At 37.7% G+C, this 24,945-nt stretch overlaps 2 protein-coding genes across 2 annotated transcripts; one reads left to right on the plus strand and one right to left on the minus strand.

Moving 5' to 3' along the window:
* Positions 1–20: 20 nt before the first annotated feature.
* Positions 21–20,307, plus strand: KPNA5 (karyopherin subunit alpha 5). The gene is made up of 14 exons (XM_054628810.2): positions 21–179; positions 2,245–2,378; positions 4,657–4,758; positions 4,842–4,941; positions 5,712–5,806; positions 6,613–6,744; positions 7,013–7,101; positions 8,267–8,366; positions 9,938–10,101; positions 11,118–11,196; positions 12,165–12,290; positions 13,147–13,274; positions 14,913–15,091; positions 16,655–20,307. Exons 1-14 carry the CDS (start codon positions 176–178, stop codon positions 16,840–16,842), a joined length of 1,620 nt encoding a protein of 539 aa, XP_054484785.1. The 5' UTR covers positions 21–175; the 3' UTR covers positions 16,843–20,307.
* Positions 20,308–20,439: 132 nt separating this feature from the next.
* Positions 20,440–24,510, minus strand: FAM162B (family with sequence similarity 162 member B). Its single transcript, XM_054628811.2, has 4 exons — positions 24,370–24,510; positions 23,829–23,940; positions 21,044–21,152; positions 20,440–20,850 (listed from the first exon to the last, which is right to left on the minus strand). The coding sequence occupies exons 1-4, from the start codon at positions 24,485–24,487 to the stop codon at positions 20,752–20,754; spliced, it is 438 nt and encodes a 145-aa protein (XP_054484786.2). The 5' UTR covers positions 24,488–24,510; the 3' UTR covers positions 20,440–20,751.
* Between the last annotated feature and the right edge of the window lie 435 nt (positions 24,511–24,945).

Here is a 24,945-nt window from a genome sequence, read left to right on the forward strand (position 1 = left end):
CGGGCGCGAGCCGCGCAGAGGCTGCTGGGAGCGGCGGGCCCCGCCCCCCCGACCAGTGCGGCGCGCGGCGGGGCGGCGTCCGCCATCTTGCATCGGTGTGTGCTGCCGGTGCGGAGCGCTCCGGAGCGGCGAGCTCGTGTTTGCACGGCGCCGGGCGCCGGGCGTGTCCGCCGCGATGGGTAAGGAGCGAAAGGCGCTGAGAGCCGGCGGGTAGGGGCAGCAGAGGCTGCAACGCTTGGGGGACGGGGTGCCGGGTGCAGGCCGGTCTGCCGCTGGCTCCGGCGGCGCTGCCCGCATGGCAGCTCTGTCGGGGCTGGGATGGGGTGTCCGCTTCCTCAGGAAAGATGGCTCTGCCGTCCCGCCCCTTCCCTGCCTTGCTGCTGGTGGAGGGGGCTTTCCACCCTTTCTGCTGGGGACGGGATGAAGAGCGCCTCTCCTCGCAGTATGTAGCCTGGGTGGGTGGGTGGGTGTCCGGCCTGTCAGGCTGACAGGTCAGTCGGTCCTGGCTGTCTCGGACTTGGCCGGTGCGAAACCTGTGGGCAGCGTCCGGCCGGCGAGGGGGCGGAGGGACAGCGAGCCGCCGTGTTTAGTGAACCCCAGGTAGGCAAGAAGGAGGGAAAAAAAAAAAAAAAAGTGGCATGATAGGTGTTAGGCTATGCACAACAAGTGGGTGCAATGCAGGATGTGGTGGGTGGAGGGATTTAATGTTAAAGCGGGTGTAGTTTTGTAGCACAGAAGTGAAGACTCGCGTGGATCTAGATGCAGACAGTGTGAAACCAGGGACTGCCAGTCTTCTTGCCTTTATGATGTCTATATTCAAAGCCTTGTGGTAGGATGGAAGCTATAAATTTCTCAGTTTTTCTTTTTAAAACCAGTTTCGATGGGACCTTCCTTCCAGTTGACCTTCTGTAACTTTTCAGAGAAGTGGTGACCGGGTTACTTTGAACGTGCATTTCTCTTGTTCAGTCCATTTCTCGGCCTGACAGTTTCACTGGCACAACTAAACTAGCAAGGCATGAATGATTAAGAAAGGGATGGTGTTCTAGGGCTAGATAATCCAGTGGCATTGTTGGGAAAATAAAGTTACATGACTGTTGCTAGAAATTTTCCTTAGACAGTGGCACACTTAGCCTTGTGCAGAGATGTCAGTAGTTTACTTAGGTTCTTGTGAAGCAGATACTTGGGTGAAACAGGCTGCTGAGTCCTTGCGGTGGTGCCTTGATATCAGCCTAAGTCTGCAGTCTGTTTTCCTCTCATAGCTTGTGTTTATGGCTTAGTCGTCCTTGGTACTGATCATAAAAAAAAAAAAACCCAAACAAAAACCCCAAAACAAATTGTCTCAGCATGGAAGTTGCCAGAGAATTGTGCATAGCTCAGGAGCTGTAGTTTACATGTTTTCTCCTTGTAGAATTCCAGAGGAGTGATAGTTTGTGTAGAGTCCCGTTTTTAACAGTTGTTTCTCAGATGAAGGCTTCAGTTCTATCTTTATAAAAAGGCACCGTGCTATTAGCAACCTTTTCCACTCTGTTTGATCGTTCTGGTGACAGAATGGTGAACTGTCACTTTTATCTTTCCACAGCTGATACACCTGAAATGACAGTTAGATTCTAATCTTCTAAATCCATTAAAAGAACTGGTAATTGGAGTGAGACAATAATTTTCTTAGTTTAAAATGAAAAAGAGTATGCTTGTCTGTGTGTTACTGACCCTTAAATTACTTTCCTGCACACAGTTTAGAAGGAAAAGCATAGCCCTTAGATCCTGTTATGTTTGTGAGATAATGAAAGTAAAGAAACAATGCCATAAGGTATTAAATGAAGCAGTAATTACTGCAGGTTTTCTTCTTGGGTTTGTGTTTATTTGTGATACATTCAATGTCATCTTTATGAGAGGAGGAAGGAAGTTTTTTTGCTTGCTTGCTGACAGAATCAAAATCTAGCAGCATAATGTCTTTCTAGCAGCTTTTTGTTTTTCAGTTGGCTTGTAAGATGCATAGTTTCTTTTTACAGTAGCTTATGTCCTTTAATGCTCTATCTGATTCTGGACTTGAACTGTAGTTTAATCTGCAGTTTGGAAATTCCTATCTAGGCCTAGGTTTTCTGTGGTTTCCGCATTAAAGATTTTTGTTGATGAACTCGATATTGCAAACAGATGCAGGAATATATAGTGACTGCTGTAGATATTTTCATTGTACAAGAGATGGCAGGTGTGACCTTTTGAAGTAATTTTGTATTTTTTCAATAGACAACATGGCGAGCCCAGGTAAAGATAACTTCAGAATGAAAAGCTACAAGAATAATGCACTTAATCCCCAAGAAATGCGCAGGAGAAGAGAGGAGGAAGGAATCCAGCTTCGGAAACAGAAAAGAGAAGAGCAGGTAAGCATCTTGGGGAGCTGTTCACTGTTCAGTCCCTGTGGAGCTATATTCAGGGGCCTGAAAGGACTTGAACACACTCATCCTCTGGAATGGAATCCAGGAATGCCAGGTTGAATGTCTGTTTTCTTTGCATTTGTGGGAAGCACCAGGGCACCTCTCAGTAGAATAATAAAAAGATGAATAGAAGCTCTTTTGAGTAACTAGGGCACACAGAGGAGAGAGCTGTGACTTTTAACATCAGTCCATAGTCTAGGTTTATACATGTGAGACTAGACCAAAAGAACACTCATATTTCCAGTAAGAATTTGAAGCCTTGCATTCTTTGCTAGAGCTGGAGTCAAATTTGGTGCGTGAAGGGAGAAGATTATTTTCATCTTTGATACCATGCTTCAAATTGCCTAAGAGCTCTTCTGCACCAGCTTAATAAAGTGGCTACCAGTTAGTGTCTCTGAACTATTACACAAACTTCTGTTCTCATTGAATTTTTAGTGATCAGAGTGCATGGAACATTGTATTGTTTAATAGTTTGTCATAGTTCCTCTTCACAGAATGTTTAGTAGCTTCAGGAAGATAAGGAAGGTAGTTTGTTTTTCTGTTTGGTCTAAAGTGGATGACTTTGTCTCCCACAACCTGGAGAGTGTCCCAAGCTCTGGTCTACAATCTCCTGTGAGGTGGAATGCTTACCCTTCTACTGGGAAAGTGGTGCATGGAAAAAGAATTTCAATTATTTGGGCCAGAGCAGTAAGAGTCAGAAGTGGTGTGGTACTAGAGCACTTATCTCTGAATGGGTAATGCATTGCAGTTCCTGCTGAAAGTTTTGTTTACATATTTTGTAGTAAATACTCCCTAGATAAATTATGAAAATAATGGGTGTTTCCTCTCCCATGCTGACTGTTAGTAACTATGAGACTACTGTTATGGTCTGCTTGATCTTAGTTTGTTGGACTGGTGTTTTTCAGCTCTTCTTGACCTGAGAATGAGTTTATGCAGGGAGATGAGACTGCTTGTGCTCCAGAAGAAATTGTGACTGGTAGAAAGACCAACCAAGTTTATACTTTTCAACCAAGAGCTTCTGTGTCCTTGTTGAGTGTTGAGAAAGAATGGCTGGTCTTCCAAAAGTGCAATATTGTTTCTTGTTCCTTTGTGGGTTTAAATGGAATTAAGCCTCACTTGTACTCAGTATTCTCTAGTTGCCTTGTGTCCAGAATTACACCCAACCCATAAGTTCATCAAACAGGGGAGAGAATGCCTTGGTTTAGGTTCCTGTTGAAATAGAGCTGGATGTAAACATGGAGTTGTTCTGCAGTTTTGGACATGTAGAACAGCAGAAGCCTAGGTCTGTAGATACCTAGAGGGACAAAATGTCAGGATTTATAGGTGGTTTCATTATTATGCTTACAGGTAAAATCTTAGTCAATGGCCTGAGAGCCTATCATTTCTTTCTAAAGGCAGAAATGTAAATATTCTTAAATTTGTTGGTTACACTTGTTGTAAGTATAGTACTGGAAAAAAGATAAAAATTTAGGTTTGGTTTCTAGAAGAGAACAGGTCAATGTGAATGTTTTGCTTATATGCCAGAAAATGAAGAGGCACTCATTGCATATATTTTATTAAATACTACAGTGCTGGTATGTATTCTGAGCATAGAAAGTGTGTGCAGCTAATTGTAAAGCAGTTTTTGGACATAGTGAATGTTTAATGTTGCATGGTTCAGAAGTTCACCTTGAAGCTACACTATTTTTTTCTCTTCTATATGAAAATTATCTTTCTAGTTTAATCTTTCCCCAGCTGGGTATAAAATACAGATGCTGCTTTGTAGTCTTCTGTAGAAGGGCGGAATGCAGTGTGCTGAAACACAAACATTGCCTCTGTGTTGGTGATTTTAGCCTAAGAACTAAGGAAGGGGAAAGTAGCTTGTAGAATACTATTTCTTGTTTAAAATGCATGGTAATTATAAGGGATAAAAGACTAAAAGCAAAAAGATCTGTATCTTCTTTTTCTTGTGGAAAATATTATGGATCTTTATAACTAGTAAGAATCTATTCTGAATGTCTACCTGAAGTGTTGCTGTGCAGTTTCTCAAGATACAGATATGATAGTTTTTCTCCCTTATGTTCTCTAAATTTTTGTATAAAATTTCCCTCGCATGGGTGAATAGGAAGGTGAGTAGGTAAAATTCTTTGACTGGTATTGGCGAAAGCATTTCTTCAAGTGTATGTCATCTGTACCCACACTTTGGTTACTCCTAACATCTCCCAAAAATGTCCCCTTTGTTCAGCTGTTTAAACGCAGAAACGTGTCTCTCCCGGGAAATGAAGAATCCATGGTAGAAAGCCCAATTCAGGATCCTGATGTCAGCTCTACTGTTCCTATTCCAGAGGTAAATACTTCAGAGTGTGTTTAGAATGCTATCTATTAGTGTGTGTAGTACTACACTATAAGAAATCTTCCTTTCATTTTTAGGAAGAAGTTATTACTGTAGATATGGTACAGATGATTTTTTCAGATGATCCTGATCAGCAACTCACAGCAACTCAGAAATTCAGAAAATTGCTCTCTAAAGGTAGGTAAACATTGCCTGTTTTTTCTAGTTGCTTCCTTTTGTGTTATTATGAATTATACTTAGAGTCAGTTAACATTTAGTTATGTTTTATTTTGAAATACATCTTGCAGAAATTTGTAGTTCTGTTTATAAACTGTGCCAAATCTCTTCTGACCTAATGGCTAAATACAGAAATCTTCATTATTTCAATGTTAAGTCTTTCAAAGTAAAAAACAAGGATGTTTTTGATTGAGGTGTCCAGGGCAGTAACTTAACTGCACACTAACATATTTAGAATAATTGTTGCAGTGATTCAGCTTCTCCTCCCATTCTCTCCTCATGGGGGAAAAAAAATTACATGGCTGGCAAAGAAGAGTTGTAACTTGTTTTTGTTGGGGCTGTAAAACATGCAGTCTTAAGGTGATGCTGGTATGCTTACAGCATGATAGGTAAGGGTGTGCTTGGTCTTTTAAAATAGCATCCAGTAACCATAATTGCTCTTCCACCAACCTGAAGTGTTGTTCAGCTTGAAGGAAGAGTGTTTTGTGATGTTACTAACATGCAAATGGTAAAAGTATGTGTTACTGTTATTATATGTAACAGGGTGTTTACTACATTGTACCACTTCATAGAGAATATTCTGCAGGTGAAAAGTTTGTAACTCCTTTTGGAAAGAAAAGGATTGAATGAAATTTTGATAAGATCTACAAATCATATTCATGTTTTTTGTCATACTGAAAAAGGAACTTATTTGGTCTTTTAACACAAATATGTTTATTTTTATTCCCTAGAGCCTAATCCACCTATAGATGAAGTCATTCAAAAACCGGGAGTAGTACAGAGATTTGTGAAATTTCTAGAGAGAAGTGAAAATTACACTCTACAAGTGAGTTCAGCTTGTACTGATTGGGAGTTTCAAATGGGATTAGAAACCTTCCAAAAGAGCTTTGGAAGGCGCATGTTGTTTTGTTTGGTGGGGGTTTTGAATAACCAAATATAATTATTTTTCACCACTGAAGCCATATGTTTTCATTATTGCTGCTAAAAATGTGACTTGACTTTGTGAATTTCATAGTAGTCTTTAGGGTCATGTATTCAGCTGGACAAAAACTTGGGTGTTGAAAGCAAAAGGTGTTCAAGTGGATTTACAGAGCGGTATATTAAGATTATCAGCAATGATATGTGAGCAGAATCTGTCTTACTAAGTGTTTAATATATTGTAGTACTTTTCAGCTAAAATCTTAGGAAAAAATACAGGAAACTGACAGGCTTGTTTAAAATCCTTTTAGAAAATCTTTGATAAAATATCTAATTAGTGGTAGGAGTAACTAGTTCTGTCTACTCCTCCGTTGGAGTAGCACTTAGGCCTTTTGGACATTTGTTCTAGAAGAATTAACTTAGTATTGAGTAAATAAAAGGTATCTGTACTAGTTAATAGTGACTCAAAATCTTTCTTAGTTCTGTAAGCCAAAACCTAAAAATAATGTAGTTAATGGAAGTTCTTACTAAATAGAGATTTTGTCAATGCCAAGTTTTTTAGTGTGTAGAGTACTATAAAAATAACTGCATGTCAATGGAAAGGAAAAAAACTTGGAAAATGAACCTCTGAAACTCTTGTGTCAAACTTCATGTCATGATTCTAAGTTTTACTGTTGAGTGGTTTAACATGGTTATGTTTGTGTTCCTCAACAGTTTGAAGCAGCTTGGGCTTTGACAAACATAGCATCTGGAACTTTCTTACACACCAAAGTTGTAATTGAAACTGGAGCTGTTCCCATTTTTATTAAGTTGCTTAGTTCAGAACATGAAGATGTACAGGAGCAGGTAACTGTCTTCTTGAGGGGTTTTTATAACTACTTAAAATTCAGTTATGAATATCTCTTTTGGGGTGTGTGGGGTTACAGAGGCTTTGACCCCCATTTGCCTACTAGCTACTTGGTCTGCCTGCAGGAAGATAAAAATTTACTGTCACTATTTTTTCCCATCATGGATTTTTTTTCTATTCTGTAATATTTGCTGTAAAAATATAGAATATTTGTAAAAGTTGATTTGCAAGTATGTATAAATTTACTTGGATGCTTTGCTTTTTAAGGCAGTGTGGGCTCTTGGGAACATTGCTGGTGATAATGCAGAATGCAGAGACTTTGTTTTGAACTGTGGAATATTGCCACCTCTCTTAGAGTAAGTATTGTAAACTATACTATAATATATTGTATGTGTATTGATAAATGAAAACTTCAGCTTAGAATTTACTTGCAAAGAATATAAGTAATTTTTTTTAAATAAAGTTTTTTGTCTAATTTGAGAATCATAACAACATAATAAGAAGCAATTTAATGTTTTGGATTACATGAGCTTCATGCATATCTTTAATTAGTTCATGACTGGAAGCTTTTCTATGTTTTCAAAAGGAGGCAAGTGTTACTTCACAGGTATGAAATTTCTGTATTGTGCCAACTCGGTGTTGTCAGATTTCTGAATGTATGGGGTGCGAGACATAATTTGATTCCCTCTTGTACGTTTCCATCTGCCTAGGCAATGGGCTGTTTTCCCCGCTATTGTTCAGTAGTTCCAAGCTCTAGTCTTCCTATTTATCTATTTGCTTGCTGAGATGAGCTGACAGAATAGTTGTTACATGAGCTGTATTCCACAAGATTTATCTTCACTAGGAATATCATTCCAGCATTTACTAGTGCTTACCATTGTATTTTTATCACAGGGAAAAATTTGCACAAGACAAATGTTACTCAGTTTATTACCACTTAAAGTAATAAAATGAAACATTTGTAAAATAGCAGGGGAGAACATGATTACCTTCACCAAGGGCTTAAAGAATTAACATTTTAGACATTTTGTTATATACCTGATTTTTCAGGTGTTGAATATTTCATGTTCTATTTGGCAAAAGCAGAAGTAATGTGTTAATTTTTTTACAAGAACTTTCAAGTTTCAGCTTTTTATGGAAGTATTTTTATTATTATTATTATATGCATTTTCTGAATGAAAACATCAAAGTTCATTTCATGCAGGATTGCGTCTCCTAGCCCCTTCTAAAGACCCTCAGAAAGGTTTAGTTGAATGATCTTTCATATAAGCAATTGCTTACTTTATATGCTTGTATGTGATTTGGGAGCGAGACCTCCCAAAATTATGCAAAATAATCTCAGATTCAGTTGATTTTAAGAAAATAGTTGCAGCATGTAAGATATGAAGATAAATAAATTTAAACTAGTGATCAATAATAGAATTTCTCTTCCTTATGTGATGTTCTTTTGGTAACAATACCCAGAAAATTAACTAAATTTTAAAAATAAATTAATTTTTTTCTTATTGTTGTTTCGCACAGATTGTTAACAAATTCGAATCGTCTTACAACAACTAGAAATGCAGTCTGGGCACTCTCAAATCTTTGTAGAGGAAAGAACCCACCTCCAGACTTCAGTAAGGTATAATAAAGTAGTAATTTTGAGAAATCAGAAAGCTAAAGAATATTTATGTTTGTAATATTTTATAAAACAGAATCTTTGAATCTGAATATAGACATACTTTCTATGTTTTTAATGTCATCACACAGTCTTGCCCATCTGTTGTATCTGTGAAAAATCATCTACTTTGGCACTGATCAGCAATAAAATCATATCACTTAAAAACTTGAGACTATAATCTGGTGCAAATAGTCATACACTGGTGTGAAGTGATGGACAAATTATACATTCAGCACTAACCATGTGGGACTGTATTTTCTCCAGAACTGTTGTAGAGAATGTGAGTTATAGTTGAAGCTTCCTCAATTTTTATTTTGTTGTTCTATAATTGTGAGTGCATGCTGCATGAATAAAATTGTGAGTTTCCTGCTCTGTCAGATGCAGTTAAATCAGACTATGATGACAGAGAGAGCCTGTATGCTCTCCCCTTTTTTTTCTTTTCTCTAGTATGTGGCTGTAAAGACTCTAGAGACTAGTAGGACTTCTAGCTTTTTTTCAATATGAAATTAATTTCTGGTAAGGTTAATGACTTTAAAAATGATTAACACTGGATATTCTGGTCGAAGAGACTGAGTTTAAACGATCATTAAAGTTAATCTAGAGAGAGTTTTACCTCATGAGTTAGTGATTACTAACTAGTATTTATTGCTACTTATTAATTTTTTAAGAAATATTAACAAAAAGGGATTTCTTATGTTAACTGATCAGCTCACAATGACTCTGCCTAACCTATGTCCTTTACTAGTGTTTTGTTCTGGTAGTGAAAAAAAGATTTTTTGCTGCCTGAATACAAAACCTCACAGGAAAAGGATGCCCTATAGGCAGCTGCTAATAAGACTAAGTCTTCTGCTTTTTGCCCTTTTCCATAGCAGCAGTTGGACACATAATAGAGACTGAATTTGCATAACCCATGTAGGGTAAAGAATCAAGTTCTACAAAGAATATGTAATTCCCAGGCTGTGCAGCAGACACCTGTCAGGTTCCAAATGGTGCTAAGATGGTATAGTTCATTTGGCTCTGCGCAGAAGTTACAGGGATGAAGGCCTGAGGGTACAGTGGCAGTGAGAACTGAAATGAGACATTGTTTGTTTCACCAGTACAGTGAATGTTGGGTGCTGTGTGAGTTACTCTAGGTTGGTTATTACAAATAACTGCCAGTACTTCTGCAAAGCCAGCAAAAAAAAAAAAAAACAAACCCAAACTTTTATTACTTAGAGATTCTGCTCCGTGAATGATTAAAAAGCATCCGCAATTCCTGTAAAAGCAGATGATTTTTTATTTAAGCTGAACAATTATATACTTAATACAGTACCTCTCAATAAATAGGCTGTGAATCAGAATTTATCCAATTTGCTGTTTTGAATTGGATATCTGGTTTAATTAGAAAGTGTTCCACCTGGGTCCTCATTCATTAATGACCTTGTGTACCTGAGCAGTAAATGGTTTTGCACATTTATGCCTTTGCAGAGTGTTCTCTGAAACTTGAAAAGTATGGAACACCTAATTTTATGCAATATTTTTCTTTAACCTAGGTTGCCCCTTGCTTAAATGTTTTATCAAGACTGTTGTTTAGCAGTGACCCGGATGTATTAGCAGATGCTTGCTGGGCCCTCTCTTACCTTTCAGATGGTCCCAATGATAAAATTCAGGCTGTTATTGATTCTGGAGTGTGTCGAAGATTGGTAGAGCTGCTTATGTAAGTCTTCTTCTCACCAAATAAATGTCTTATAGTACTGTTAATGTTAAAATTAAGCTGTGTTTTCTCACCTGATGTCATAATTTACTTTTATGGAAAGTGATGAACATGAATTCAGTCTGAAATCTTTTAAGCTGCTTGCTAGCTTACTTGGCTCTTGCAATTATTCCTGACATTGACAGTGAAAAAAATTTTCTCCAAAGTATTTCCTTATATTCCTTAAAATTTAATGAGGGAATTCATATACATGAAGGAATAGAAGGGCAAAGACTGAAGACCAATGTTGAATTGTAAATTAATTTTTCTTTTTTTTTTTTTATTTCACTGTTGTACTTTCCTTTCTAGGATGTATAATTGCTTTACAGACAGTTCTTGTACTCAGTGAAGTCCAGAGGCTGGCTAGAGCCATTTTTAAACTGTTCCAGTATATTTGGGTTATGGTTCATTATTTTCCTGGAAAGGGAGACTAAGTCCCTCTGTTCACATGGGACTGCAGAGTAGGTCTGGGATAGTAGTTCCCAGCACAGGGGAAGATTGCTTTCTCTTCCATAGAAGCTCTAGGACAACTGTGTAATTTCTTTCCCCCACACATCAGGCAGCTGAAAATGGACTTCATGTGCTGGCTTATAGGATTATTGACTCACAAAAGGGGTAATTTTGCTTACAAAACACAGTAAACTTCAGTATACACCTCATAACACCCCCTCTGTTTCTGTTGCTGTTGAATGACACATGTTCCAGTATCGTATTTAATAATACTTGAGCTTAGTGAAATGGATCTGCTGAGCAGATTGCTCTAAGTTGTGTTGTTCCATAGAGGTGCTCAGTCTTTGAATCAACAATTCAGTTGTGGGGTTGTAGTAGTCAAATTTGGCTAAACAGGGAAAGTGCAATTAGTAATACAGTGTTTTTGATAACTAAATACTTAGCATCTGAAGTAAACCCTTGTTTGCTGAAAATGCAAAATTATTGTTTTAACACTTGGTAATATCAAGCAATATAATATTTGTCTCCAGGCATAATGATTACAAGGTGGTATCCCCTGCATTAAGAGCAGTTGGAAATATTGTTACTGGGGATGATATCCAAACACAGGTAAGACTAGTTGATTTAAGAAAAGTTATTTGGCATGACAGAATTTTGTGAAAACTTTAACAAAATACATGTCCAGTACAGGTATCTGCATATGTCACTGAAAGAGGCTTTCTAGAAATCTGTGTTGTTGATTTGATAGTTTAAGCTATTTTAAGCATCAAGTTAATAAAAGAATGAACTTTTTTTTTTTTTTACAGCATTGTGTATAAAGGATTGCTTCGTTTCTGTATGGTACTTTGACTGTTCCTTTTTTTGTTTTTTGGATTTTTTCCCTTCCTTTTAGGGGGTTCAGTTACTTATTATGGCTCCCCTTTTTCAAGTATTAAAGCAATCAAGGTTTTCACTTCTAAGCTATGCTTATACTTAATTTGTCCATGAATTTGTATGTGATAGTCTTACTGATGTAATTTATTCTAAAGATCTATTTTATTAATTTTAGACAATGGCATTGATTTTGAAGTAATGCAGGAAATAGGATGACAGGTCCTACTTTAAAAATAATTGTCTCTAAAAGGCTGGCAGTACTAGTGTAAACAGAACATAAGGAAAAATGTTACCTGCATAATTTGTGAGCCCTAGAAAAAAAGATTTTGCTAAGGAATTAAATGAAAAACCTTATCTCTTAAAAAATTAACAAATAACTATACAAATTAGATGTGCATTTGTCAGTCATTTTGACTTACTCATATTTTAGCCTTAAGTAGCCTTACTTAGTTTTGCTATTGTCGGTCTTTTGGTCTGAATTTAATTGAAGGCAGATTCTTTCAAATTGCTGGATTGTCTGATCACACACTACAGCATTGAACACTTTAATTTTGCAGGATATGGCACTTCGTATAATCTAAATGTGTTGCAAGATCTTTTGAAGTCCTCTGTAAAATGCTTTTATATTTATATATATATATATATGTATATTGCACAAGGCTATATATAGTACAACCCAGTTTTCAATTTTTAAATTATTTTAGGTGATTCTAAACTGCTCTGCATTACCGTGTCTCTTGCACTTGCTTAGTAGTCCCAAGGAATCTATCAGAAAAGAAGCATGCTGGACTGTTTCTAATATAACTGCAGGAAACAGAGCTCAGATTCAGGTAAAGCCTGGGAATTTGTTACTTGGTTGGTTTTGTTTTCATTTTACTACTTGATTTTCCTGCACAAGATGTAAATGGATAGTGCACTGACTCTGTATTATTTGTTTTAGTCCTAACTGTCTATAATTTTACCTAACCTAAATTGTTTCTTCCAAACTTTGAGATATTATTTTAAATAGAAATAGCTGTCACAATTTCTACTACAAATTTGTCCAGTGAAAAGTGAATTAGTTTATAAATGGTGAATATTTTGCTTGGATAAAAGCCCGACATGATGTCACTAGCACTGAGTTGTACTTTTGTGGAAACTACTGCATCCTGAGTATTGTTCCAGGTGACTGGGGCTATCTGAAAGAAGGTTCTGATCAATAAAAATGAGAATCCTGAATCAGAATACGTATTCCAAAATTATTTTTTCCCTTCTGCTTCAATCAGAGAAGAAAATGTCACTTCCTGATGTAACTTAAAACATGTAATAAAGTCTCCAATTACAGACATGGTCTCTCAATGGAGTCCACAGGACCTCCGTAAAATTAAAAATTTTGTTCCGAGGCTTGATCTTCAGTTCAAAAACTCAGCATGTGTTGTATGATTTTTAAATGGGCCAATCCAGTAAGCTGGGCTCTGCCCACCAGAGACAGAGAAATAAAAAACCAAAGGTTTTCTGATGGCCACTGCTGTGCAATGTTGGAATAGTTCTGAACTTCACTTTAGCATTTATAGTTTGTATGGCATCATCTAAACAAAATATTCTTTGCTTTAATATCAGCAGGCATCACTGATTCTTGTACTTAAGGCTGTAAGTGTTCTGAAATCTTTATAAATGGTTGTAAATTGTTACCATTTCATCTCTTAGGCTGTTATAGATGCAAATATTTTTCCAATATTGATTGAAATTCTCCAAAAAGCTGAATTTCGCACCAGAAAAGAGGCAGCGTGGGCCATAACTAATGCAACGTCAGGAGGAACCCCTGAACAGATCAGGTGAGTTTGTGTGTGTTACTATTTTTTCTGCTTAAGGATCTTCTATAGGGCATATGGATTTCTGCATTTGAATCTTGACAGTCATAGCAACAAAATCCTAAACATAGCCTGATTTCCTTGAAAATCCAACTTGAAAATGTAGAAATTCAGAAAAATCAAGAAGTACATGCAACAAACTTAATAAATAATTACTACTTTTTTTCAGGGGTGTTGCACCTAAAGGGTGCAACAGGCTTATCTTCTACAGCGGATATTACATTGTCAAACACAATTGGAATAGTGATGAACAGTTTCAGTGTTTGAAAATGGAAAACTGGGGGGGGTTCTTTAGAAAGCTTGTGCAGTGGGATTGTACATTTGGGGACAGACTTCAGGGATTTTAGTTGTTTCTTCATGTATTTTAACTTCACTATCACCATTATTTTAAGGCCGGTATCTAAACTTGCTTAGAAATGAGTTTGATTAAACTTTTATTGTCAGTAGCTATTTATGTGCTGCAAAGATAGAATAAAATACTCTCTGGTTTATCTGAATACTGTAGAATAATGATCACTTTGAATCATTAGCTGATAATTTGATTTAAAAGTTACTGTATTATATGAAAGCCAGAACTGAAAGTGATGTGACAACTTTTCCAGCATATTTGGGAGATCTGTTGCAAGAAGTATGTTCTTATTTATAATGTAACTAATCCTGATTTTCTTATAACCACTAAGTGTTATCAGAGGGATAACTGGGATAACAAAGTATCTTGGTTTTTTGAATCTCTTTTAATTGCTTATAATGTAACATTTCAAAATCCAGCATTTTAAAAATAAATTTTAATTCAGGATCTTCAAATGGTAGATATGCATATAATACCATAGCAATGGCTGGCTCTTCATCAAAAATACATTTATATTACTAGTGTCATGAAGTTTTAGTCCTCCTAATGTCCTCAGGGTACTTCTGCCTAACTGCAGGATAGTTTTAAATTAAACTGAATTAAATTAAACTGAATTAAACTGTATTTAGGCAAACATTGCTGTCATCATTTTACTTACATGCTAGAGAAGCAGAGACACAGGTTATGACTTGTGAAAGTTTATACACAATTTTTTTTCAAAATTGTGAAAAGGAGTGGGTACTCAGAATCCCAATATTTTTGTCCTTGTATTTACAGTTACATCCTTCTCTTTATAGTAGGTGATGCCAAAATCTTAATGGACTGCTAGTGTGGACTGTGTTAGCACAGAACAGTGCCCAGTGTTCTTACATGTATCTAATGTGTTTACTTGATATTTTTACCACTAAAAAATTTCAACTGCCTGAGAAAAGAAATTCATGATAAATTTTTTTTCTTTTATATTAAATTAAGCCCACCTGAAGACTGTAGTAAAAAGAATTTTAAAAGACTACAGATTTCACACTTCAATTAGGAATACACACATTCATGTTGTTTTATTAAGATAAGTTGTAATATTTATTTCATTTTGGGCTAAGTTTCTCTTTGTATTCTTGCATGTTTTAGAAATTCTGTTGTTTCAGCCACTTTTTTTAGCAAAAGTAAGTATTTATAGCAGTAGACTGCTATGTCAGAATAAACGTTCTGGATTATCAGTTCTTTTCCCCTTCCTCTGTTTTGTTTCTGTTATAAAGGTATTTGGTAGCACTAGGTTGTACCAAGCCTCTTTGTGACCTCCTGACTGTGATGGATTCAAAAATAGTACAGGTGGCTTTAAATGGACTTGAAAATATTCTGCGTCTCGGAGAACAAGAGTCAAAGCAAAATGGAATCGGCGTTAATCCTTACTGTGCCCTCATAGAGGAAGCCTATGGTAAGAACACACTTCTTGTAAAACTGCATACATGAACTTCCTTATTCCAGGCTGTGAAAACAAGACCACTGTTAGTCATTTTGAAATTTGCAGGTAAGTTTTAATACAAGAATTACTCCAAGCAGAAGTAGACATAAAGTATCACAAAGTAAGTAGTGTTACATTTAGGGGAAAGTGGTTAAATGCAGAAAACATCTGGGTGTTTGTCTGCGGACAGTTTAAATGTCCCTCTAGAGAAGCATTCTCAGAAGGGTTTAACCCAGGTATCCCAGTCTATTGGAACCATGCTTTGCATACATTTATCAGCCATTCCTAAATACAGTTTTTGATACATAGTCCTGTCTGATACAGTTTCATTACCAGCAGGGATGTAAGATCAGGGTTTATTTAATTGATACTAAAGTTGGACTGCTTTTTAATATAGTAAATATCAATAACAGCAAAATCAACTTCAGGTCATAAAACAAAGTAAGTTTTTACTTTTGCAAGTATTTTGTTTAGTCTCTTATAAAAGTTCTTGAATTAAACCTCTATATAAATGCATTCTAATTTGTGGAATCTCATGACTGGATTCTTTTACAATTGGCTTATAATGAAACTGGCATACTTTTTGGAGAATTGCCTTTTTTGTAGCTCTGACAAAATTGTCAGACATTTATATTTCAGAAACTGCTAGTAACTAATAGAACTGTTGTTCTAATTGACCACATTGCATCTGATTAGGTGGTATTAACTTTACTGTAAAGCTGTCTTTACATCTGAATTCCCTGTTACTGAGTTCACTTTTTTAAATCAAATGCATGCTTGCAGAACTTAACAATTAAATGCATAAGAGGAGTAAGTACTGAAGACTTTAATGGAATTTATTGTATTATAGATTTTCTGTCCATTCATAATTTTAAGTATTGACTCTTTAGGTTCTTTTCTTTTCTTTAGCACTTAAGCATAGGCTGCTGAAGATGTAGAGTATAAGTTCAAGTAAGGAAAACAGCTGATTATATCACCATCATTGCTTTGGCCTCTGCAGTCACCAGAAGGGTTCATTTGAGCTCTTTCTAATCCAACCTAAGTGGAAACTACATTACCTTAAAGAGCTAAACAGAAATTTTATATTAATCTAACTAACTGCCTAGCACTTAACCTCTGCTCCTTTTGCTGAATTATGTCCTCTACTTGCAAAATGATAAGCTTTCCAAAAGGTAGAATCTTTAAATCTTACAATTAATTCAAAAAAAGATACCGGACTGTGTCTAGTGACTGCTCCATGAGTGGAGATAGAATTTAGACTTGGGGGAGACTTAAGAGTAGAAGAACAGAAATTGGGATATTTGTTTAATTGAAATGCTTCTAGCTTAGTTTTAAAATGAGTTTGGACAGCAGAAAATGAAGACTAGAAATACATTGGTTAGGATATTAAGAACTAGTGATAGCAAATTAATTGAGGTGACTTGGGATTGCATCTTTTGTTTTAAGAAGTACTGTTATACTATAAGCTTTTTTCCATTTGAATTAATCATTAATTTAAGCAACTATATTTTTGAAAATTTTCTGTTTTGAATTTAGGACTTGATAAAATTGAATTTCTACAGAGGCATGAAAACCAAGAGATCTACCAAAAGGCTTTTGAACTCATAGAACATTATTTTGGTGTCGAAGAAGAGGACTCTAGTATTGCACCTCAGGTGGATGAAAGTCAGCAGCAGTTTGTGTTTCAACAGCAGGAGGCTCCAATGGAGGGGTTTCAGCTCTAAACTACTGAAGTGAATATAAGCATAAAATTTAAACACTTGTATGGTTTGGGTTTTTTTTTTTCTCAGAGGTCTTTTCTTTATGGCCAAAGTTAGAGGAAAAGCAGAATATGTTTTACAGAAATAGATGAAGAAACAGCTCATGCACTTTTATATATTGTGTTAGGGACAACTGTTCTCTGTTTTGTATTTGTTTTCTTCATTATCTCTTATGTACAGAAAAAAACTGTGAGTAATCATGTCTAAAAGCATTAAATGTGATTTAACAAGAACTGTTTAGCTAAGACTTGGTAGGATTTTAGGTAGTAGTTCTGAATTTTTCATGTAGTCTCAAACTTCATATCAGCAATACAGTTACTGACAGTTGAATTTTTGGCAGTAGGCTTGACTTGCCCAGTCTCTATCAAATCTACCTCTTGTATTGAAGCAGAAACATTGCTTCAAAACTAAGGCATGAAATAAAGATGAGCTTGTAAGAAGCTGAATTGGAATGTGAAAAATATTTATTTAAATTGTGAAACTTTTATGCATTACTTACTTTACAACACACTGTTGGAATTTATTTATAAAATGTATTTAAAGACATAATAGATATACATATATAATGCTAATTACCTAATATAATATTGAATATATGAAAAAGTTCTTTCTGAATTATGTGGGAAGAGGACTATTTCAGAGGTTTTCAAATTGGAATCAGCAGAGACCTTGCTGGTCATTAGATGTTGGCTCTGTAATGAAAGCTGCTAAATGGCATTACAAGTCAGCCACAACTGCAGTACTTTGCAGTGGAAGCACCCGCTGCAGTTACCACAAGAAAGCTGCAATTAGGACTGACAGAAGGGTGATGTGCACCAATCACCAAGCTGATGTTGTAGAGCTGTCTTCTGTCAAGATGTGGTAACACCACTTTAGTTTGAGAAACATTGCAATGTTTGCCTTTTAGTACAATAGCTTCTTAAAAGTTTAGACAGTAGGTGTTGTTTTTTGACCAAGTATGCTACTGCCACTTGAATTGTTCCTTAGGTTAATGAATTTGGTTTGCTTTTGGTAAGACAATAGAAATACTGCAGTGAAAAATGAATAGTTAATCACACCAGTGGAAGGAAAAGTTTGTTGTACTGTAAATAGCATTAAGTATGTGGACACCAAAACTAACTAGAAGTTACTGTCATCTAAATATTTAGGTTCTACAATATACAGTGTTTGCTGTTAAACACTAAAAGATACAGAATTCTAATATTTATGCTAACAGTTTTGAGTACAGAAAAATGTATGCTCTGCTTTGACTTGCATATAAGTAGTGTTTCTGGTGTATTAGTAGTATATCTCATTTGGAGAAATTAATACTTTGGGTTAACTCTGAAGTATGCTATTTTTTATTACCTGTAATTAATGTATTAACATCAAACTCCTGGGTTAAGTGAAATCTGTGACATATGAGAGCATTTCGTGCTTCATAAAAGGCTGCAATTCTAACTTCAAATCACTTACCCATGGCACTGTGCTTGTCACTAAATAATATTTTAATGCACTGAAAAATACAGGTTAAAGGTGGTATCATTTACAGTACCATTTTATATTTAGAATTTTTTTTACATGCAAGTTAAGATTCTAAGATGTTTCACTTTGATGTTACAGCAATATATTCTATATTGTAATTGAATGTGGGACTTGAAGTGGATTTTCTAAATTAATGGTCAGTTTTGACTAAGATATAACTGGGAGGGAAGCAACCTCCCTTTGAAGTCTTTTTAGTGGAAGATAGAAGTGTAAGAAGTGTATATAGGAGTGCTGTTACTTTATGAACTCTGAATAATGAGATATTTTAGCAAATGACACTTTAAACCTAGATTTGTACAGCATACAACAGTTTTGAATAGTGTGATAATATTGAGTACAGCTGCCAAATTTCCATATAATGTTAGGTGATTGTACTTACGCCCTTTTTACTCTCATAGTTTTAGGTTTTCATACACCAACCCTCATTCTTTCCCATGATCTCCCCACTGCCCATCTATTAAAGAACAGGGTAACAATCATGGAAATCTACCAAGGTTACTAGCAAATGCTGAATTTCAGTGTTCTAGCGTAAGAGAAATATTCAGGTAACAGGGTATTCCTTTGTTTCTAACAACCTTGTTTTGATAACAACCAGCTGTGCCTGCTTTTTATTTGGAGAACCCTGTAAAACTACATTTATAAACCTCTCTTATTTAAACCAAATCTCAACTATGAAAATCTTAATTGAAAGACTTGAAAATTAAGAAAAGAGGGGAGATTTAAAGTGTTATATTTGTTTTGAAAGAATGTCTTCAGTTGTGTGGATATATTATTCTATCTTGTGGACGGTTAGTGACTGCACTTTACACATTTAGACAAACTATATTTCATGCCTCTGATACATTTAATGGAATAGTTTGAAAGGGGACTAAAATTGATGGACTTAGGATGATGAAAATCTTTTTTAAACTCAACATTTGGTTTACCCTGATATTGTTAAAAAATATTAGTGAAAATCGTTTAAAGGATGGTCTCTCCTATTTTATCACTGGGTTTATATCATGTTTTGTTAGAAGCACATAAATGAACAAAATAAAACCAGAGATTATGACTTAAGGTCAGCTCCGGTGTACTCATTTGCAGGTAGGGGCATGATTATGATGATATCTAAAGAGATTAAACTAGTATGGAGAGAGAAACAAAACTGTGATATGAAAATCTCTAAGTTTGGCATTTTATATGCAATGTGAAGTGTCCCATCAGTTACAAAGTCTTTTTAAAAATACAGGGGTTTGAGTTTAATTAAAAGGGTACCATTTGTTCTGCTTAAATGTGAATACTAACCAGCTAATCTATGCAACTATGCAGAGCATAAGATTTTTTTATTAGTTCTCTACTCTTGTTACAATGAATCATATCTAATTTTTTCATCATTGCACTTTTGTCTGAGGATTGGTTCATACAGCTTTTTAATTTTCTAGTATTTGCTTTACACACTGTTCGTAGCAGCAATCAGAAAATAGTAATAATGTTGGCACAGAAATGTTTGCTGTAGAACAAGTTTGCAACTGGAAACTATTTATTGTTGGGCCTGTCTTTAAAAACAAGTAAAGATGCACTATTGTCTTTCCTCCGTGGTTAATTCTCAGTAGGTTTGAATTTATTAAATTGTACAGCTGAGGATTTTTGCAAAAGGTCTGCAAATTGATACGTGGACTTAAACTGTGACCTCAGGATTTCACTGAAATCTGGAATAAGAAATTCTAGTTACTTATGGCACAATGTCTTACATATATAATGTCAGAAATCTAAATTACCTGTATTAACTTCAGATAGTAATAGTGCATCTTTAAGTCCAGGCCAAAGGCCCATTACTGTAACAGAACACATATAAGTAGTATGCAATATTATGGAATGTTAAATCTCCAAATACCATACAGAAACCAATAAAACCTATTTTACAGATGTTTACTGTATTTATTTAGTGATTCAGTAAGTGTTGCTTCTTAAAGCTAAAAAATGCAAATACCATTTTGAATACAGCATTGATGCCAATGAGTTCCAAGTGGCAATTTGTGCACTGTCACCAGACAGAAAATTTCTTGGGTGTAAAAATTTTGTGGTTATCTAACCAAAGGTACCTGACATTCTTAGGAAACTACCTCATCCCCTTTAAAACTAATTACTGCTTTTAATCATATGCAAAACATTCTAAATAGTTTTAATTCTATGCAACAAATATCCTTAATATCTTCCTAATGAAAGAGCCATTCCTTTTCTTTTTGTGATGCTGTAACTGCCCTTACTGGCTCTAGGGTGTGCATACTACAGTTGTCCATTTAGGGGTGAAACTCACTAATTCCTCTCAGCAGCAGTTAATTTTGCTCTTCCAAGGACTTTCAGGTGAAGTTACTTGGTCTTCGCCTCCGCGGCCAGCGCAGCCTCCTCCCGCCACTTGGCCTTCTTTGCCAGGTTCAGGCTCGTTAAGGACTCATGACGCGCCGCTGCCTGAGGAAGTAAAAGCGTAGGAGTAAGAGTGCACCCAGGGAAAGCTGCCCAGCCTCAGGAATGGGCAACAGCCACTTAGGGTGGCGGGGGTGACAGAGACTACATTAGCTAAAGCTTGAGCAGCTCTCAGCTGCTGCTCTTGGTTTTCACAGAATTCCATTATTTTAAAGTACGCTCCATGGTCATACCTCACCTTCTTAGCTGAGGCAATCACCGCAAAGCAGGCAATAATTGAGAGCCCAATCATGATGTAACAGGCTTTCACTCGAGCTTTGTTTCTTGCCTTGTCTAGCATCTCTGGCCTGCAATTAAAGTAGTTGAATTGAGTCATTAAAAAAGGCAAAGTATCTCTTCAAAGCATTGCAGACATAACATCACAATTAAAAAATAAATATAGAATTAGCTTCTGAAACAAGCATCTTCAGCTTGCTGCGGTTAGTTATGTATCAGCCATTTTTCTGATCCTAATCCATTTCCCGTGGCAAAGCAACATTTAGTGGATTTAGACTGTTTTTGGGGTTTTTTAAGCTGGGAAAAAAATTGCTCAGGCAATAAATGTTTGCTTTTAATGCTTGGGATAAATACACCAGAAATCACACCTTAAACTCTAAACATAGTGAAAATTGAGTGGGGTTATCAGTTTAAAACAGATGGAGTTTACCATGTATATGTGGTGTTGGATGGAGTAAAAGCAAGTTCCCTTTATTCAAAGTTAACTTTAGAAATCAATTACTGCTGTATCTAACCTGTTCAGATGGTGTTCTGTAGGCTAAGGACTTTACATCCTTGGATTGTTGATTAAAGCAGAGTTTGTACTACCTATGAGTTAAAGGTTTTATTTAATAAAGTTCTTTATTAAAGCAGCAGCCTGACAGAAGTGGGCAGCTGATGTCAGCCACCTTGCTATTTCAGGAGCACAGACCTAAACAAGAACAATCAACAGGATTGTTTTTGCTGGTCATCAAAGGCAAAAATAGTGAAAACTGCTGTCCTCTGGCAGTAGTCAGTGCAAAGGAGGCATTTTACATCCCAGCAATCTGCTTTGGTACAGCTCCCATTTCCACCCTCCTCTCTTCTGAGCCAGCAGTGTGGCCCTGGGGAACCAGCAGTAGCAGAAATCATGAAAATTGTCCCAAAACCTTCAGCTAAGTTTTTCCAAGTCAAACATTATACTTTGGAGTACAATTTTTAAGATATTCATAATAATACTGGTTGTGCACCATTTTCCTTTCATAATTCATCATGGGAATGCTTTATATATATATAGACAGATATATTTGTAAGATATATGTTTTATACATATGTATAAACCCAGAACTATGTGTCTAAAAAGAATAGTTGCATAAAGAATTGATTTTGTGTTCTAAGTAAACATGTTGTAATGCTCTCTTTCCTTCAAAAAACCTTTAGATTTACTTTAATGTGGTGGGATGGGGCAGAGCTGGGGATTTGGGAGTGCCCATGAAAGCCTGCACCAAGGCTGAGTGCTGCAGTGCTTTGCTCTAAGGTTCAGTGTGGTGGAAGAGAACAGATCCCGTGGGTGGCAGTGCTGTACCAACCCCTCTTTGCCAGCGCACACAGGAGGAGCACGTTGAGCACACTGTTTCTTGCAGGTGACTAACAATGCCTGCAGTTCTAAGGAGCTGCTTCTGGTTTGTACAATGATAAAAATCATCTTCAAAACAAACTGCACATCAGACTGGCACGTAGGATCGTTAATCCAATAATCCATTTGTGGCAACAAAAGCAAAACCGTAAATGTTATTAGTCTGATGTATTAGCCTAATTATATTTCACAGTGCACTAATTGAAACTCCTCTGAGGCAGATTTTCACTTTCTCCCTGCTTTCTGCATCTGCTTTAAGGAAAACAGACAATGTTCTTCCCTAATTGCATATTAGGGTCTTTGCTATGCAGTCCTTAATCATGACTCCAGGCAAACCTCTGCTGAAGTGAGCAACAGCTGGGGCTTTAAGAAAAATCCCAAAGAAACCACAATAGCCTTGAAAAAAGCCTGCAGATTTGTTTCATAGTACAAACAATCTTCAGCAGTTAGGTTGTGTTCACACCTTGCAATTCTTCGTTTGACGAGTTAAAACAGTGCCACAGTTGAGCCTCAATTACTAACAATCAACTACTTCTAGTATATTACTATTTACAGTATTGTATTGTGTAGTATAGTCTTACAGTTCTAAAATTACTTTGCTTACCCAGAAAGCACAGTGGTAACACTCACCTGCCAGGCCAGAAAGGAGTGATTTTTTTGCATGTGTCTGTATGACTGACAAATGCCATGTCTTTATCTAACATCCTAAGAAAAGGGAGCCTTAAACATTAGAGGGGTTTCAGGTGTTTAGTGCCTGACTCCCTTAGGGGTTGCTAATTTTCAGCAAGTCAGAGAACTGTAGAGTCTATGTGGTTTGGGTGAGAAGGGACCTTCATCATCTAGGATCATCTAGTCCAGTGGGTCAGCAAGAATAGGAGACTAAAGCCATGTCAAGTGCTCAGTTTTCCTTGATGAGGGCTTCTTCTCTCATTACCTCCTTCCCTATTTTTCCTCAAATTCTATGATAAAAAATAATTTATTGTATGTAGTCATTCAGTGACAGCTCCCTTAGAACAGTTTATGCAAGCTATAAACAAAAAATATTGTTTACCAACAACATCTCTCTCTGATTGTGTGTTAGGACTAAGCAAAACAAACAAGCCAGTATATAAATGTAACCAAGGCTGTCTACTCAGATGGATCCGTTCTTAATCCCAGGCTCTAGGGACTCCAGCAAGGAACATTTTCTCATCTTAACCTCTAACCAGGACAGGAAATTCTCTTGCCCTCTAATTTGTTTCCAAGTCTCAGTGTTGTAAAACCGATCGTTTTAAGCTCTGTGGAAAAGCCTTAAATCTTCCACAGAATCAGGATCACAGCACTGCTTTCCCTTCAGCTCCATGTTACCCTTGGACAAGGCCAGTGCACTTACGGGATCCTCAGAGGAATCTCTTCTTCTGTCTTGAAACGTCCAGTCCAGAGGAGGATTTTCTTGTCAAACTTCGAAGGTTTGCAACTTGCAACCACCCTGTGAGCCTGCTCAGCTTAAAGAGTAAGAAAAAAACCCCACTTTGTAAACCGTGCACTAAAAGAGAATTATGACTGACAGTAAGGTGTAGAAGGGAAAAACCCTACCCATTTGGTTGTTGTAAGAGTAATTTAGGGATTAGATCTCCGGGTTTCGGCTACGCAGAGTCACCTCCGCGCCGTCTCTGGAATATCCCCGCACGCAGCGAGTATTTCTGCGGGTCTGATTCGACCTCCCCTCCGCCCGCGGCTGTGGCTACCCAAGCGAGCAGGAGAGCGCTCGGGACCACTCGAGCGGGCCGCCCCACCGGGCAGCGCAGCCCCGCTCCGTCCCGGTCCCGGTCCCGAGCCGCCCGCCCGCCCATCTCCCCGTCAGCCCCGGGACGCCGCCGCGGGGCCGATCCCGGCGCCTCCGCTTCCCCCCGGCTCGGCGAGCAGCCCCTTACCGCGGGTGGTGCCCGGGCTCCGGGTGGGATCCCCGGTGGTCGCCGCTCCCCGCGGCGCGGGCGGGCGGAGCGGCGCGGCGGACAGCAGCCGCCCCGGGCGGAGGCGCGCCGGCAGCATGGCCAGGATGGCGAGGAGCGGCGGGACCCTCTGCCGCAGCGGGACCCTCTGCCGCAGCCGGACCCTCTGCCTCGGCCGGACCCTCTGTCGCAGCGGGACCCTCTGCCTCGGCCGGACCCTCTGCCTCGGCCGGACCCTCTGCCGCAGCGGGACCCTCTGCCTCGGCCGGACCCTCTGCCGCAGCGGGACCCTCTCCCTCGGCCGGACCCTCTGCCGCAGCCGGACCCTCTGTCGCAGCGGGAGCGACCCCAGCCCCGCCCCGCCCAACCCCGCCCCGCGAACCCTTCCAGCCAACCCTTCCTTCTCGCCGACACCCGGCGAGATCGGTCCTCCCGAAAAGGCATCATGTTCACTTACTACACTCACGGATTGCAACTCAAGTGAAGAAAGGCCACCGTCCGAGACAAAACTCAGCTAAGGAAACAGACGCGGTAGTTCAGCTTCATGTTAGGACGTGC

This window comes from Agelaius phoeniceus, chromosome 3, assembly GCF_051311805.1.
Source record: "Agelaius phoeniceus isolate bAgePho1 chromosome 3, bAgePho1.hap1, whole genome shotgun sequence".
In the NCBI taxonomy this organism is placed as follows: Eukaryota; Metazoa; Chordata; class Aves; order Passeriformes; family Icteridae; genus Agelaius; species Agelaius phoeniceus.

What these genes read in the sequence shown, in the direction of transcription:
- KPNA5 (XM_054628810.2), top strand. An exon ending in AACAGAAAAGAGAAGAGCAG is followed by an intron (nt 2,379 to 4,656) that starts GTAAGCATCTTG and finishes CCCTTTGTTCAG; the next exon opens with CTGTTTAAACGCAGAAACGT. An exon ending in AGATTGGTAGAGCTGCTTAT is followed by an intron (nt 10,102 to 11,117) that starts GTAAGTCTTCTT and finishes ATTTGTCTCCAG; the next exon opens with GCATAATGATTACAAGGTGG.
- FAM162B (XM_054628811.2), bottom strand. Translation starts at nt 24,487, where the DNA reads ATGCTGCCGGCGCGCCTCCGCCCGGGGCGGCTGCTGTCCGCCGCGCCG. An exon ending in GAGCCCGGGCACCACCCGCG is followed by an intron (nt 23,941 to 24,369) that starts GTAAGGGGCTGC and finishes TTACTCTTTAAG; the next exon opens with CTGAGCAGGCTCACAGGGTG. An exon ending in TGATTGCCTCAGCTAAGAAG is followed by an intron (nt 20,851 to 21,043) that starts GTGAGGTATGAC and finishes TTACTTCCTCAG; the next exon opens with GCAGCGGCGCGTCATGAGTC.